Below are 12,936 nucleotides of genomic sequence, written 5' to 3'. Positions count from 1 at the left end.
ATGCCTTTCCAAGTGTCACAGTTACAGGGTGATGCAAACCTTTTGCCACAGAATCCAAGAAACTACAGAAAGCCTGAAAATGTGCAGTTCAATTACTCAGGAAAGCTTGAAGGAACACAGGGTACATTATTTTTGAAGCAAACTGGTTGTTGATGTAAGATTAGCACACTTAACTTGTGCACTTCAGAAAACCAAAGTCATCTCTAATTACAAGTGCCAAGTACTAGACACATCCTTAATTACACTGAGTTCCTAAGAATGGCATTTCTTCCTTCTATATATAACCCTTAAGGAGATACTTGAAGTTAATTATAAATAATTTGGTTTTACTATGTAACACAATCTTTCTTTTATCTTCCTCTTGTAGTTAAAGTCCTGTACTGATATTGAACAAGATGTACTCAGTGAATGCTTAGCTATCCAACAGCTCCACACATCTTCACAGCACATCCTGGATGGGAAGTGTGGCAGATCTGTAGCTCCTCATGATTTAATTACAGGTAAGAATACTTCTAATGAGTGTGGTGCTAAATATGTCATACAAGAGAGGATTCAAAGCAGAAAAGATTTGTCACTGTGGAAAGTGATGAAAACTCCAGACCAACAAATAAGATGAAATAATAAGGCGAGTTGTTTGCTAAGGGTTTGCTTTTTTTGGTTTTTCAGCATTAGTCAGAGAAATAGCTGCTGTTAAATTCATGTGAAGGGGCAGCAGCCCTGCTGAGAGTCTGTCTCCATCCATGTGTTCTCCTTTCAAAGTTGGCCTGGGCAGAGTGCAGGTGCAGGAGCTGTGCTGAGTCCAGTGGATGCTCTGGCACAGAGTCCCACCACGAGAGTTTTCTTCAGGAGCTGCAGGAAAGTTGAGGAGGCTGAATGTTATGATGCACTTTGGATCATAACAAAAAATATGGTGATACATGAATGGGAGAAAACTCGAAGCTGAAATGTCAAACCTTCTTCTAATAATACTTCCTAGTATTTAATCTTCCTTTCTGTATTTTCTTTTGTTCTTGTGGTTCAAACAAGAGTTGGCCCTTTTCAGGGACTTTAGACTCTTCTATACATTTTATAGGAAGAGAAAAAGAGGATTCCATTCCCTTCTGTGGGAAATAAGATACAGATTCACAGTTTTGAGCCCCAGCAGAGGATCCTGAATCAGGGATGTGCATTGTGAGGTCCTGTCTTGAGGTGGCAGAGAGAGGCACTCCCAAAAGCCAGCAGTGTAATTGTAATCTGCCTTCTGCAAGAATCTCCTACTTTTTTTTGATTACTCCAAATCTTCAAAACAAAAAATCCATTTTGCTTAACATCTCCTATTCTCTTTTCTAGTTCAAGTTGCATTAAAATGTTGGAATGTGAGTAGTGAACAGAATGGAGTAGAAAGGGAAATACCCCATCATTCTCATGTACTTTCCCTGGGAGTCTGAACTCAGGGCTTACATGTGGCTCCTTGAAAAGTGGGAGCAAGCTGGAGGGATTTGGGGTTGATTTCCAGTCTCTGGTGTGCCACCTGCTCTGAATAAGGTTTGTGAGGGCAGCAGTGGCCTGTGCTGTCCCCTTGACAGCCCCATGTGGCAGGAGCATGGCTTGGCCTCCCTCTTACAGGCAGGAGCAGTGACATTTTCCTCAGAGCAGGCTGTGCTTCAGAAGCAGCCTCAGATTTCAAGTGACAACAATAAAACAGGAAAAGAGTTATTAACTCACAGATAAACAGACCATCCCTAACCCCTCAGTGTCATTTCAGAGAATCTCTTGTGAAATGAAGGATTTTATCTGTCCATAACTCTGGCTTTGTCTGGTATGATTTCTGTGCTGATTATATCAATCCATCATCAGGATGTTGTAAAAAAACTGTAAATCTTCCCTGATACTTCCATCAGGTCGCTCCATATGAGACCCCATCAATGCACAGTATGAGCAAGTGCCAGGGAAAAATAAATCAAGATTTGAAAGACTGTTTAGCAGTGAAACAGAAGTTGCTTCATCTTACGTGCAGTACAGTTCCTCTGTCATTATTTAGGGCATATAAACCAAAGTGCTGATCCTTACAGAATTAAAGCATGAGGACATTCCTGCTGCCACCTATAGTCTGCAGTGATTGCACATTTGCTCTTTCAAATAAGCTGAGGTAATATTTTTTGAGAAATCAGTTGTAATTCTGTATGTAGGCTATAGATGGATAAATATAATGTATGATGTCCTCATATTCCACTTGAAATATGAAAACAGTCATGGTTTGGGCTTTTGAGTTTGGTTTTTGTGTTATTTTTTTCAAAGAAACCACATTATTAATGTGCAGAGCTCTGGGCTTTAGGGATCACTTGGATTCCTGGAGAATTTCAGTTTTGTCTTTCTCCAAGTTAAAGCACATTTTAAATATGTCAGGGATGAAAGCCCATCACAGAAAAAAACCTAAATATTAAAAAAGGCCCCATCCCTTGTGTCTGACTTCAAAGTAGGTAAGACAGTGAGCAGAGGAATGTTTCTGCAGTCAGAGGAACCCATTGTTAGCTGGGATCTTCCTCCTTTTTCCCTCCTCATAACTAAAATGCATCGTGGCTGCACACATTTAACTCTGCCTGTGGACAAGAGCTTGTGTCACTCTGGTCCCACTCAGGCATTTTCTCTAGGTTTTATTGTTGTTTGCCTGCTCTCAGCATAAAGCTGAGGGGGAAAGGCTGCTGGTCACAGATGCTCAGGGCACTGTTTTGGCCACAGATGTTAAGGTTAAAGGCCAAGCCATTTAAAATACTGATTTATGACTTCTGTTTACAAGCTGAGATGGTCAGTGTGTGAGGAGGCCCAAGGTGCACAGGCCTGGCATGGGCTGCCCTTGCAGGAGTCACTCACAGCAGCTCCAAAGGCTTCAGGCACACAGAATATTAGTGCTCAGTGCTGAAAGAAATGGAAGAAAAACTGTAAAAGGAAAGAAATTTTGGAAGTACTGAAAATTATACTGAGGCTGGATTAGCAGCTGCTGTTCCCCCCTTGACTTGTTGGTCTGTGGGGAGGGAGCTGGGGTGAGGCAGCACAGGGATGGCTTGGGGGGATGTGGGACAAGGGACAGCACGTGCCAGACTGGGTGTGAGTGGTGCTGCACAGAGGTGTGGGGACAGGAGAACTCGCTGGTGACAAACCCTGAGAGCCTCAGTGCCCAGGTCCAGGCAGGGGCCTTTTCCCCGAGGTGTGATCGGGAAGTCAAAGATAGATCTGGGGAAGATGTCCCCAGCTGGAGACTCTTCAAGCCCAGCAGTGGGCACTGGGTGTCCACCCCAGCAGTTCCACAGATGGGTAAATTCCTCTGCAGAGGGTTGGGGCTGGCAGAAACTGGAGGTGCCAGGGATTCTGGTTTAATTTGGTTTTCTCATGTGGTGGGTTTGAGTGCAGGGATCATGTGGGATTCGGCTGCTGCCCACACAGAGTTGAGGGGTGGTTTTTTAAACATCTTGCTCCTCTAGAGGGTTATGCTGATTGTAGGTACTCAGCTACTCTGTCTTTTTCATCCCCTCAAGGAACAGGCCAGAGAGACATCCTGAACATCCTGAACATCCTGAACAATCACGAGTTGTTCAGGGGTGGCATTGAAAGATAAAACATGGAGTGGGTTTGCTGGCCACCACACTGCTAAGATGACCCTTTTCCATGGGGTTTGGAGCTTTTTGCACAAGTTACTGCTGAGCCAGCAGTGTGGGAGCCTTAGAGCATGAACAACCAGGTTTAGGGTCTGCAGTCTCCTCCAGGCTGTGCTGTCAGTGTACCTGAACTGTGCTGTGGGAAATAGAGCTGAAGTGCAAAGTGACACTGAACAGTCGAGGTCAAATTTGGCTCATCCTTCAAGCCTGACATGGAATGTATGAACAGTGAGGATGTGAGGGAAGTGGAAACTGTTTTGTTGTGAAATGCACTGAAGCCACCAGTGGAAAAGCATTTCCACAATGTAGCATCTTGCTACTGACTTACTGTTACCAGAAGAGGCTTTGACAAATAAATCCTCACATCACCTGGGAACATCTGATTTCTTAAAGCCCCTTCTGTCTGGTGTGCAGTGCGGAAAGCAAGTTGTTTTCACTGGCTGGTTGACAAATGTTCTGTCTAGCTGGAGACAGAGATGATGTGGTTCAGTTTTGTTGCTTTAGATCTGTCAGCAGCTGAGGACTCATTGTTCTTGAGGGGGTTTTGACTCATCTGAAGCCCCCTGACAAAGGTGGCTGGAATCTTGCCTCGGTGGTTCTGCTCTTCAGTCACACACAGAAACAGATGCTGACATTCAGATGTTGCTTCTCCACCCCAAGGGTGTCACACATTCCCCTCAGCTCTGGATTTTCACATTGCCTTCTGCTTGTTCCACGTCACTGGGAGGGATTGGGAGGGTGCAGTCCCGAGCCCTGGCAGTGACACAGCTGGCACATGGCTCTGTCCTGGATGTGCAGCTCTGCACACACTGAGTGGGAATGAGCAGTGAATGGTGCAGGAGGAGAGATGGCAAAGACAGGCCCAGAGGGGTCTCTGTGCTCTAGGGCTGGACACTGGGAGCTGGCAGACCCCACCTGCTGCTCACACACTTCAGTGTGAGTGGCAGTTCTGGTCCTCATCCATGTGCACATGCCCTGGGAGGGTGGGACAGAACTGTGGCAGATGTGTCGTGGGCAAAACTTGAAGATGAGGAAGGCAGAAAAACTGGGAAGAGAAGGACAAGGAGTAGACTTTTCCCAGAGCAGCATGACAAGGAGCCAGCCCTCTTCCCCTGCCATATGGTGGCATTTGCATGCTCCATGCTTGCACTCCTGTGATGTCTGTCACCACAGAGACCTGTCTTGGTGCATGGTCACTCTTCAGAAGAGAGAAAAAAACTTAATTCCAAAAATCCTAATTCCAGCATCTTCATCCAAGAGCCCTGGCAAAGCTTCCTCAACCATGGGTAGGCTTGAGGGCACGGTAGGCACTTGGCTGTTGGTGCCTTGCTGCCATGGTAGAGGAGAGTCCCAAAAATGGTACACCCACCCTCCTTCAGTAATTCTGTACTAGCCAACCTGTTTTCATGATCTCATTAAAAAATTCTCCTTGTTCCTCTTTGCATTTAATTTATTGGGCTTTCCTTTGTATCAATATGTGATATTTGTAAATAGTCTGGGATGTCCAGCAGCTTAGTAAGGGAAAGTGAAATTATGGAGTTTGAAATGAACAGCAAAACCCCAGGGTACCATGGTCTGTTTGCTGTGTGAGCTCCATCCCCGGAGCACTGCAGGGAAAGTTATGCTCACAGCCATGGGAAAGGGAGGGTGGGAGTCCCACCAAGCTCTCGTGGCTGTCAGGAGGGTTCTGCAGCTCTGCAGCGTCCAGGAGCACCTGGCAGGGTCAGAGAGGAGACACCCACATGCCAAAGTGCCATGGCCCAGCTGTGAGTGCTGTGTCTCAGGTCGGGAGGGGGATAGGGAAGGAGCTGGGGACTCTGCAGGTGTTACTGATGCTTCCTTGCTTACTTTGTTTTGCCGCTGCTGTGTGTTGGCAGGCATGTACAGTGGATCCAGCAGCAGCCACAACGGCTCCTCCCCAGCGGTGCTGCCACCTCCTCATGACATTCCCTCAAGGCACCTTCCCCTGGACTCCGCCCTGCCCAGCCCACACCACCACCAGTCGCCGCTGGAGAGTGCCAGGGACGGGTACGTGTGTGATGGGAGGGCTGGGCCTGGGTCTGCCGTGATCGTGGAAGATGAATTGTTTATTTTACTTTGCATGGATGCTGTTCAAAAGAAAACACTGGCCCAAACAAAGCCATTTTGTTTGGTTTAGAATCATGGAATAATTTAGTTTTCAAGGGACCTCAGAAGGTCATGTCATCCATGCCCTGTGCAAAGCAGGGCAAACTTGGACATCATTATCAGGTTGTTCAGGGCCTTGTCCTTGTCTTTGACAAAACACAATGGGATTTTTTTCTTCCTAGCATGCAGTTACATTTAGATTTTAATTTTGTTTTTTAATTCTTGCTGGATGACTTCTCATAGGTTTGGATAAGCACAGAGAACTTTTCTCAGCTAACATGAGAAACCTCTCAGAGGGTAAAACCCGACCTATGACTCACTCAGGAATTGGGCTCTGTTTGCCTTAGTAAGGCTCACTGAGTGTCAGAGCCACGGCTTTCTCACTTCCTTGCTCTCTGATAAGGTTTTTGCAGTGCACCTCTGAGCAGCAGGCCAGATCCTAATCAGGGAAGAGTGTTTAATCCCACTGATGGTAGGATTGCACTGCTACAGCAGGGGTACAGTTGCATGGCTGCAGGGTGTGAGATTTCTAAAGCACCGTGTGACAAGGCTCTCATACCATCTCAACAGTAAAGAATCTCTGCAAGCCACAAAACTGCTCTAACCTTTTTGCTCAGATTTCTTTGGTGCCTGGCCTCATTCAATTCATACTTACAAATTCAAATTCATACTTACAGTTTTACTTCCCAGCACTTTGGATGGAAAATGGACTCTGATTTGGCCTTACTGATGGGAATTTAAGATACAGAGAGATTAAAGGATTTTCCTTCCCTAGGAACATGTTGATGTCCTTCAGCAAATATAGCAATTAAATGTAGAGTTTTCCCATCCCCTCCAGTGACTGACCTTTCCCTTCTTTTATATGGTGCAAGGAAAGCCCAGAAGGATTTTAAGCAAAGGGCAGAAGGCAGAGTGTGTGTGGCCTGGAGGAGGTGTGGTAAGGAAATTTACACCTGAGATGGTTGGAGAACAATCTGATTGAGGAAATTCAATTAGGAGCAAACTAGTCCTTCTTATTTTCCTAATTGGGGATGAATTCTGCAGCAAGCTGAACTCCTGTGCCCTCTGCTCCTTCAGCCTTCTCTTCTGACCTTGGCTGGGAGCAGTAGCAGTGTCCCCCTCCCAATGTGATGGATAGGCTTACCCTGTCCTTGTCCCATGAAATGCCTGTGCCCAGCCCTTCTCCTGCCCTGCCACATTCCCAACCCTGTATTTCCTGTTGGCAGACTCATTCCCATGGCAGAGTCGTGGCCAACAGGAGGCACTGGAAATTACTGCAGATAAACAGGAAGTTTTCTGTAGCAGAGAAGGCAGTAGATCAAATAGAAATGGAGACAGACATTCCAAAAGTCATCCATGAGCTGTTCTTCTCTGCAGAATGGGATTGCCTGAGCCTGTTGGAGTGGGATCCCTCCCTCTGACTGCTCCCAGTGTGCTGCTCAGCTGTTTCCTCTTGGAGCTGGTTCCTAGGGGAGTTAAGGCAAAAATCCCAACCAAGAATGAAATAAAGTAAGGATATACTATGGGAAGGATTTAGCAGACTGTCAGGAAGGTGGATTTGTTTCTAAGGCACTTTGTATTCTGGTGCTGCTAACAAGAAATGAAAGCCTGAGCAGGGTGAGGGCAACAGACAAGTTTGCAGTTTGAAGGGTTGGAAGCCCCCAGATGAATTCTCATTCCTGCCCCTGGTGTCTCCATTTCAGGGCACAGCACTTCCCTTCCAGCAGGAGCACCATGGGCACTGGGCTGAGCCTCTCACTGAGCTCAGACACACCAGAGTTTCCATCAGAAATGTCTCTGCCAATTCCAGCTTTAGTGCAGTTTGGATTCCTTCTCTGAGGAGACAACAGTGCTGATTTCTTATCTCAGTGCTCATGTACCTAAGGAAAGTCTTTGCCCAAATATCCTGTGACAAAATGTGGGAGTGAGATGAGATTCCTAACCATGAGCCAAACGTCAGGAATGGAGTCTGGAATGTATTTCTGAATAGTTATTTTAAAACAGGGCATCCAGTTTCATGACATAGTTACTTGGAATTTTTCAGCATCTCAAATACCGTTTTCTGAACTCAAAATAATCTTCATTCAGCATTGTCATTCCCAGTCCAAGATCCTCCTGCTGTATTTAATGCTTTATGCTTACATTATTCATGACTGCTGAAATGCAGCCCATACACGACATCTTAATTGCAAGTGCAGAAACTTTGTGTGAACTGATTAATAATCCTTGAGTTTCATTTAGCAGGGTTTTCTTTAAAGCACCCATCCATTTAACTGGGCACAATCACTTAACACAAAATCCCAGCACTAAGGCATGCTGTTCCCTTGGCCAGCTCCTGGCAGTGCCATCCCTCCTGGAAGGTACCAGGGGGTTGCAGTGGGAAGGGAGCCCTCCCCTGCCTCCTGCATGGCGCTGCTGCAGCTCTGGCACACACAGAGGGTTTGCCCTCATTGTCAGATGTCTGCAGAGAATTCCTGCTCTGGGATGGGGACCGTGACAAGGCTGGATCACATCGGGCAGCCTGTGGCAGGAACCAAGTGATTACTATCAAGAAATCTAATTACTGAGTCATCAAATGTGTGAGATGCCAAACACTACACGAGGCAGAGTACAAATAGTCTACTCAAGTTTGACATGAGATTCAGAATTTGATTTAAAGGCTTTTTCTTTTTTTTTTTAACAAAAAAGCGCTATGTTACACTGTCCTTTGCCAAAGTCAATACCAAGTGCAGCAGTCAATTTTCCCAAATGGTTTGCTGAGACATTTAAATAGTTTGACAAAATTATCTAATTCACTTGAAAATGTTCTAACAAAATCTGACCTCATTACCGAATGTATTTATACTGGCTTTATTCAATATGGAGCACATTTTTTCAAATTCTGGAATGAAGTGTATGCTACACTAAAAAAATCTACTTATATTGATATTAATTTAGCTAAATGTGGTTGGCTGAGAAATACTTCAGCATGCAGAAAATGGTCTTGGCATGATCCAGATTAAAATGTATATTTATTTTTTATTTCAGGTAGCAAGAGTTTATTTTAGCATTTCTTGTAGCATTTGCCATGTATAATGTCAAACTGGGTTTCATTCTGCCCATTGCAAAAATAGTCTATTTTGATTTGTAGCAGAGTGAGGACAGAAAAACAGCTTTTACTATTAAATCTTGGGTGAATGTTGCACTTGGCTTGCTTTCCACTATTTTTTTAGCTGTTATTATCCAAGTCATCTAAAAACGTACTTAGTTTCATTTGTAGACCATCTCTGTAAATTGCAATTTAGAATATTCAGTGTGATAAATTATCAGCTTTAATGAAACTGATCTGACTGAAGTTAAGTGACTTTGAGTGGTGGCACCAAGTTTGGGATTTGCACCAATTTAGTGCAATGGCCCAACAAGGTCACTTTGTAGGAGCTGAACACGATCCCTGTGTGTGTGACTGAGGCTCTCCGTCACCTGTGTGCTGTGACAAACAGCACTTCTGTTCCCAACAGGAGCTGGGGCGCTGACAAATAATGACTTGATTGGGAGGGTGATGTGTCTCCAAGGGAAAGGAAAGTGAAACCATTTTTTTAATATTCCTGTGGTAATTTAGGTCGTTTCTGCTCTGTAAACACACCAGTAAATGAAGAAGTAGTAGGATTAAGACATCTGTGATGGGCAGAGGTGGTGATTAATGAGGACTCTGAGCCAAATCTGGTGAGCCTTTACTATAAAGGATTAGCTCTAAGCAAGGTTAGAGGGAAGGGCTCACACAGCTCCCTGTGCCTGGGCTTCTCCCCAGCCAACTGCAGCCTGCTCAAACCAGGGGCCAGACCCCCCTGAAGTGACACTGACCCCCACAAAAAATCACAAGAAATGGGATTTAAGAACTATCAAGTGAAAAGAGACATTTTAATCAGGGCGCTTAAACATCAGAGTTTTTGTTTGCTCGCTTCTTAGCACCTGTTATTTCAAATACCACAGGAATACTTCAGTGTAAAGAGTTCTCTGTTAAAAACTTAGTCCTTCACTTCTTTTTATGTGAAGTAACATGAGGTACACAGAGCCTCCCTTCTGCTCTACCAGGGAACACCAGATTTGAAATCCCTGATATTTTTAAGCTTGAAACTAAACACGCAGGATAAAATCTTGTCAGTTACACGGGCGAGATTCTTTCCTGTGCTGTCTCCTTGAGCTGCCAGGATCCAGGCCAGGTAGAAAAATACATTTGTGCCCCTAATTCTCATTACTTTGAGAGACAATTAGGTGTCTTAGCCACTTATATCTGATTCTTATTAACCTTGTTTATTGATTAATCTTTTCAATTAAGTTTGTGAGCTCATATAAATCAGTGGACTAGGAATTGACATGCTGTTAGGGTCTTTGTAGGAAAGAGACTTTTACTCTCTAGAAGTACTTTGGAAAACTAAATACCTGCACAGCTTTTCTAACAGACCAAGGAGATCCATCCCTCATTCTCTGTGGATTCCACTGGAGAATACTCTTCATTTATAACAGAATACACAAGTCAGTGGTTTAGTCTTCCCTTCAAAAGCACTAAAACCAGTAACAAGAAACAGATACCTCTGACAGCTGAAAACATTTTCAATGGAGGAAGCCAAGAACCCTTCATAATTTATCTCAGTGTTATGGATCTGAGCACGCAAAAGGGGCATCAGTACATCTGTCCAGAGAGAACAATGTACAGGTGCTGCACTGGGCCCCACCAAACAAAGAAAATCTGTAATTAAAAGCATCTGCTTCCAAATCCCAAGTCATTTTTCTCCTTGGAGAAGATGTGATCAGAATTCATTCATAATCATGTCCAGATAGGCTTACACAGGTTCCCCCCTCCCCTAAAGCTAAATTAGCATTAGCACGGGCTTACTTCAACAGTTACATGTTAAAGGATAACCTGGTGCTGGATCCTGGGGTAAACACTGTTTGTCCATCAGCAGAAATAGGTGGGCAGGTGTTTTCATTTGAGTTTCTGAGAGGGCTGCACTGACACTCAGGATCCTGGGAGCCTCTCAAAGTAAGGGCTGAGGTGCCTGCCCAGAGGAGACACTGTAAGGAAAACTGAGTGAGAAATCAGAGAGTTACAGGAGAAGGTGGGAGGTTAAAGGAGATGGTCAGAGTAACCCAGAAAGCATTTAAGATTAATTCAGCCAGAGCTCTTGTGCATTACATTAATGATTTTAGCCATTACTTGATTTATCTGTAGTTAAATTTACACTAAACATCTGTAAAGCTTTTTTTTCTCTTTTTTCATCCAAATTTTGTTTGTTTTTAAGCAGAACTGCTGCAGTTTGATGCAAACCATGTACACCAGACACAGGAGTTTATCATAGTGTAACAAATAATGAATCTATTTTAACATCTCCCACTATTGGGTAGTGTGTTCTGCCTGGCAGACCTGAAGACAGCAGACATCAGGACCTGTGCAGAACCCACCTGGAAGCATCTTGCTGCCTGTTTGTCAGAGAATAATGACCTTAAATGACTGAACTGAGATAGATCAGTCAAGCATGCAGCACATGCCAGATAATCTGGAGTAGAGAGTCTCTGTGTTTGATTACATGTCTTTCTAATTCACTTCCTGGCAATCACTTGAACTTAAGGCACTGCCCTTTATTTAAATATGCTTTTATTTTTCTTTGACCCTATTAATAAGGCTCTTTTTTCACTCCAAAATACCTTTGCCTGCTAGATTGTAAGCTAGAATAATTTTTCAAATCTCCCTCCTGTAGTGACTTCCACTGTAGCAATTCAATCAGCTTCATTTCAGAGGTTATTAAACAAACTCTTATAAATACAAACATCCTTTGGAATGGCACAGATAATGATCCCTGTGATCCCTGTGAGGAACTGCTCTGCAGAAGTTGCACATCTCAGGTCAGAACAATTGTAGAGATACTCATTTGACACAGAATGAGTGTGTTTGTGTGTTTTGTGAGCTTGTGTAGATGATGACTTGTGTGACAAACACTGAGTTAATTCTGTGCCCACTCAGATGTGCACATGTATTTGGTAGAGCAGACAAGGGAGTATTTCAGTATTTCAGGAAGCCCCTCTGGCCCAAGAGAAGCCCCACACAGAAAACCCCTGAGTGAACCAGGAGAGGACTCTTAGGGCTGCTGTGTGATTCTGAACATGAAATTGCTTTTGTATCACGGTTATTGGTATCACTAAAAATATTCTAAAGCAATTAAATGACCTGTGACTCTTCAGTCACATGAAAGTTGCTGTGGAGAGTGTTCTTCATAATATTTATGAAGCCCCTCTTACTCCTTAGAGCTGAGCAGCTCCTGCACTTGTGGGCTTGGCTCAGCGTGGGTGAGTGAAGGTGTAGAACTGGATCCAGGTAATCCAAGGCAGCATTTTGAGTGAAAATAAGTATTTTGTATTTGTCTAAAAGCCAGGCAGTACTTTCAGGATGCCACACACAGGTGTGTCACAGGCTGCAGCTGCAGCAGAGCAAGGACAGAACCCTGGCCATGTAGGAAAACCAGAGACAAGGTGATGGACCTTGGAGCACCTTGTGGTACCCTGGAGTCACAGCCCTGTGTCACAGCCCTGGGTGCTCATTGTTTATAGGAAAAGGTGAGAAATGCAGTGATGCCCAGCAAGGTGATCTGTATTGAAGGATTTATTACATATCAGGGAGAGAGGGGGAAGAGGAGAAAGGAAAAGAGGGAGAGAAGGAAAAGATTCCTTGCATTCCAGAAACGTAGCCAGAGGCACCTGGCAGTGATTTGTGCAAAGGTTCACCAAACTTCAGATAGAGTCTGTCTTACAGAAAAGTCCAAAGGAGTGAACGGTGTAACTGTTTCCTGAGCATGTGCTGACAGAAATTCCCCTAGGGCAAGACCCAGAACAGAAACACGTGGCCAGAGATTGGGCCCTATCCAGGGACCTGATTAGCAGAGCTTTACACATCATTTTTAATATTATGGGAAGAGATGAAAATCCGTGTTAACTTTTTTTCCCATTAAAAAAAAAAAAATCTCCTGGTCCTGGAACTGAATTGGACTTTCTCACAATATCAGTGACTATGGTGCTTAGGGGAGAGATTTTATGAATGAACTGGTTGGAGTGCTGGGTTTTATGGGAGAACCTCTTCTCATGGAAACTCTCAGTTCCTGTAAGTGGCTACAGTGCTGCACTTCAGATAAAATGTGGAGCTGCTTTG

At 44.3% G+C, this 12,936-nt stretch overlaps 1 protein-coding gene across 1 annotated transcript in view; it reads left to right on the top strand.

The window, feature by feature from the left end:
* Nucleotides 1–12,936, top strand: part of GLIS1 (GLIS family zinc finger 1) — a 177,966-nt gene that overhangs the window by 151,028 nt on the left and 14,002 nt on the right. Inside the window, 2 exon segments of the mRNA XM_054286108.1 lie at nt 368–500; nt 5,510–5,660. Of these exon segments, the coding sequence (XP_054142083.1) occupies nt 368–500; nt 5,510–5,660 (284 nt within the window).

This window comes from Melozone crissalis, unplaced genomic scaffold, assembly GCF_028551555.1.
Source record: "Melozone crissalis strain CALT ecotype California unplaced genomic scaffold, PUWL_Pcris_2 ptg000045l_1, whole genome shotgun sequence".
Taxonomy (NCBI): domain Eukaryota; kingdom Metazoa; phylum Chordata; class Aves; order Passeriformes; family Passerellidae; genus Melozone; species Melozone crissalis.
This window is presented reverse-complemented; position numbering and strand designations above follow the sequence as displayed.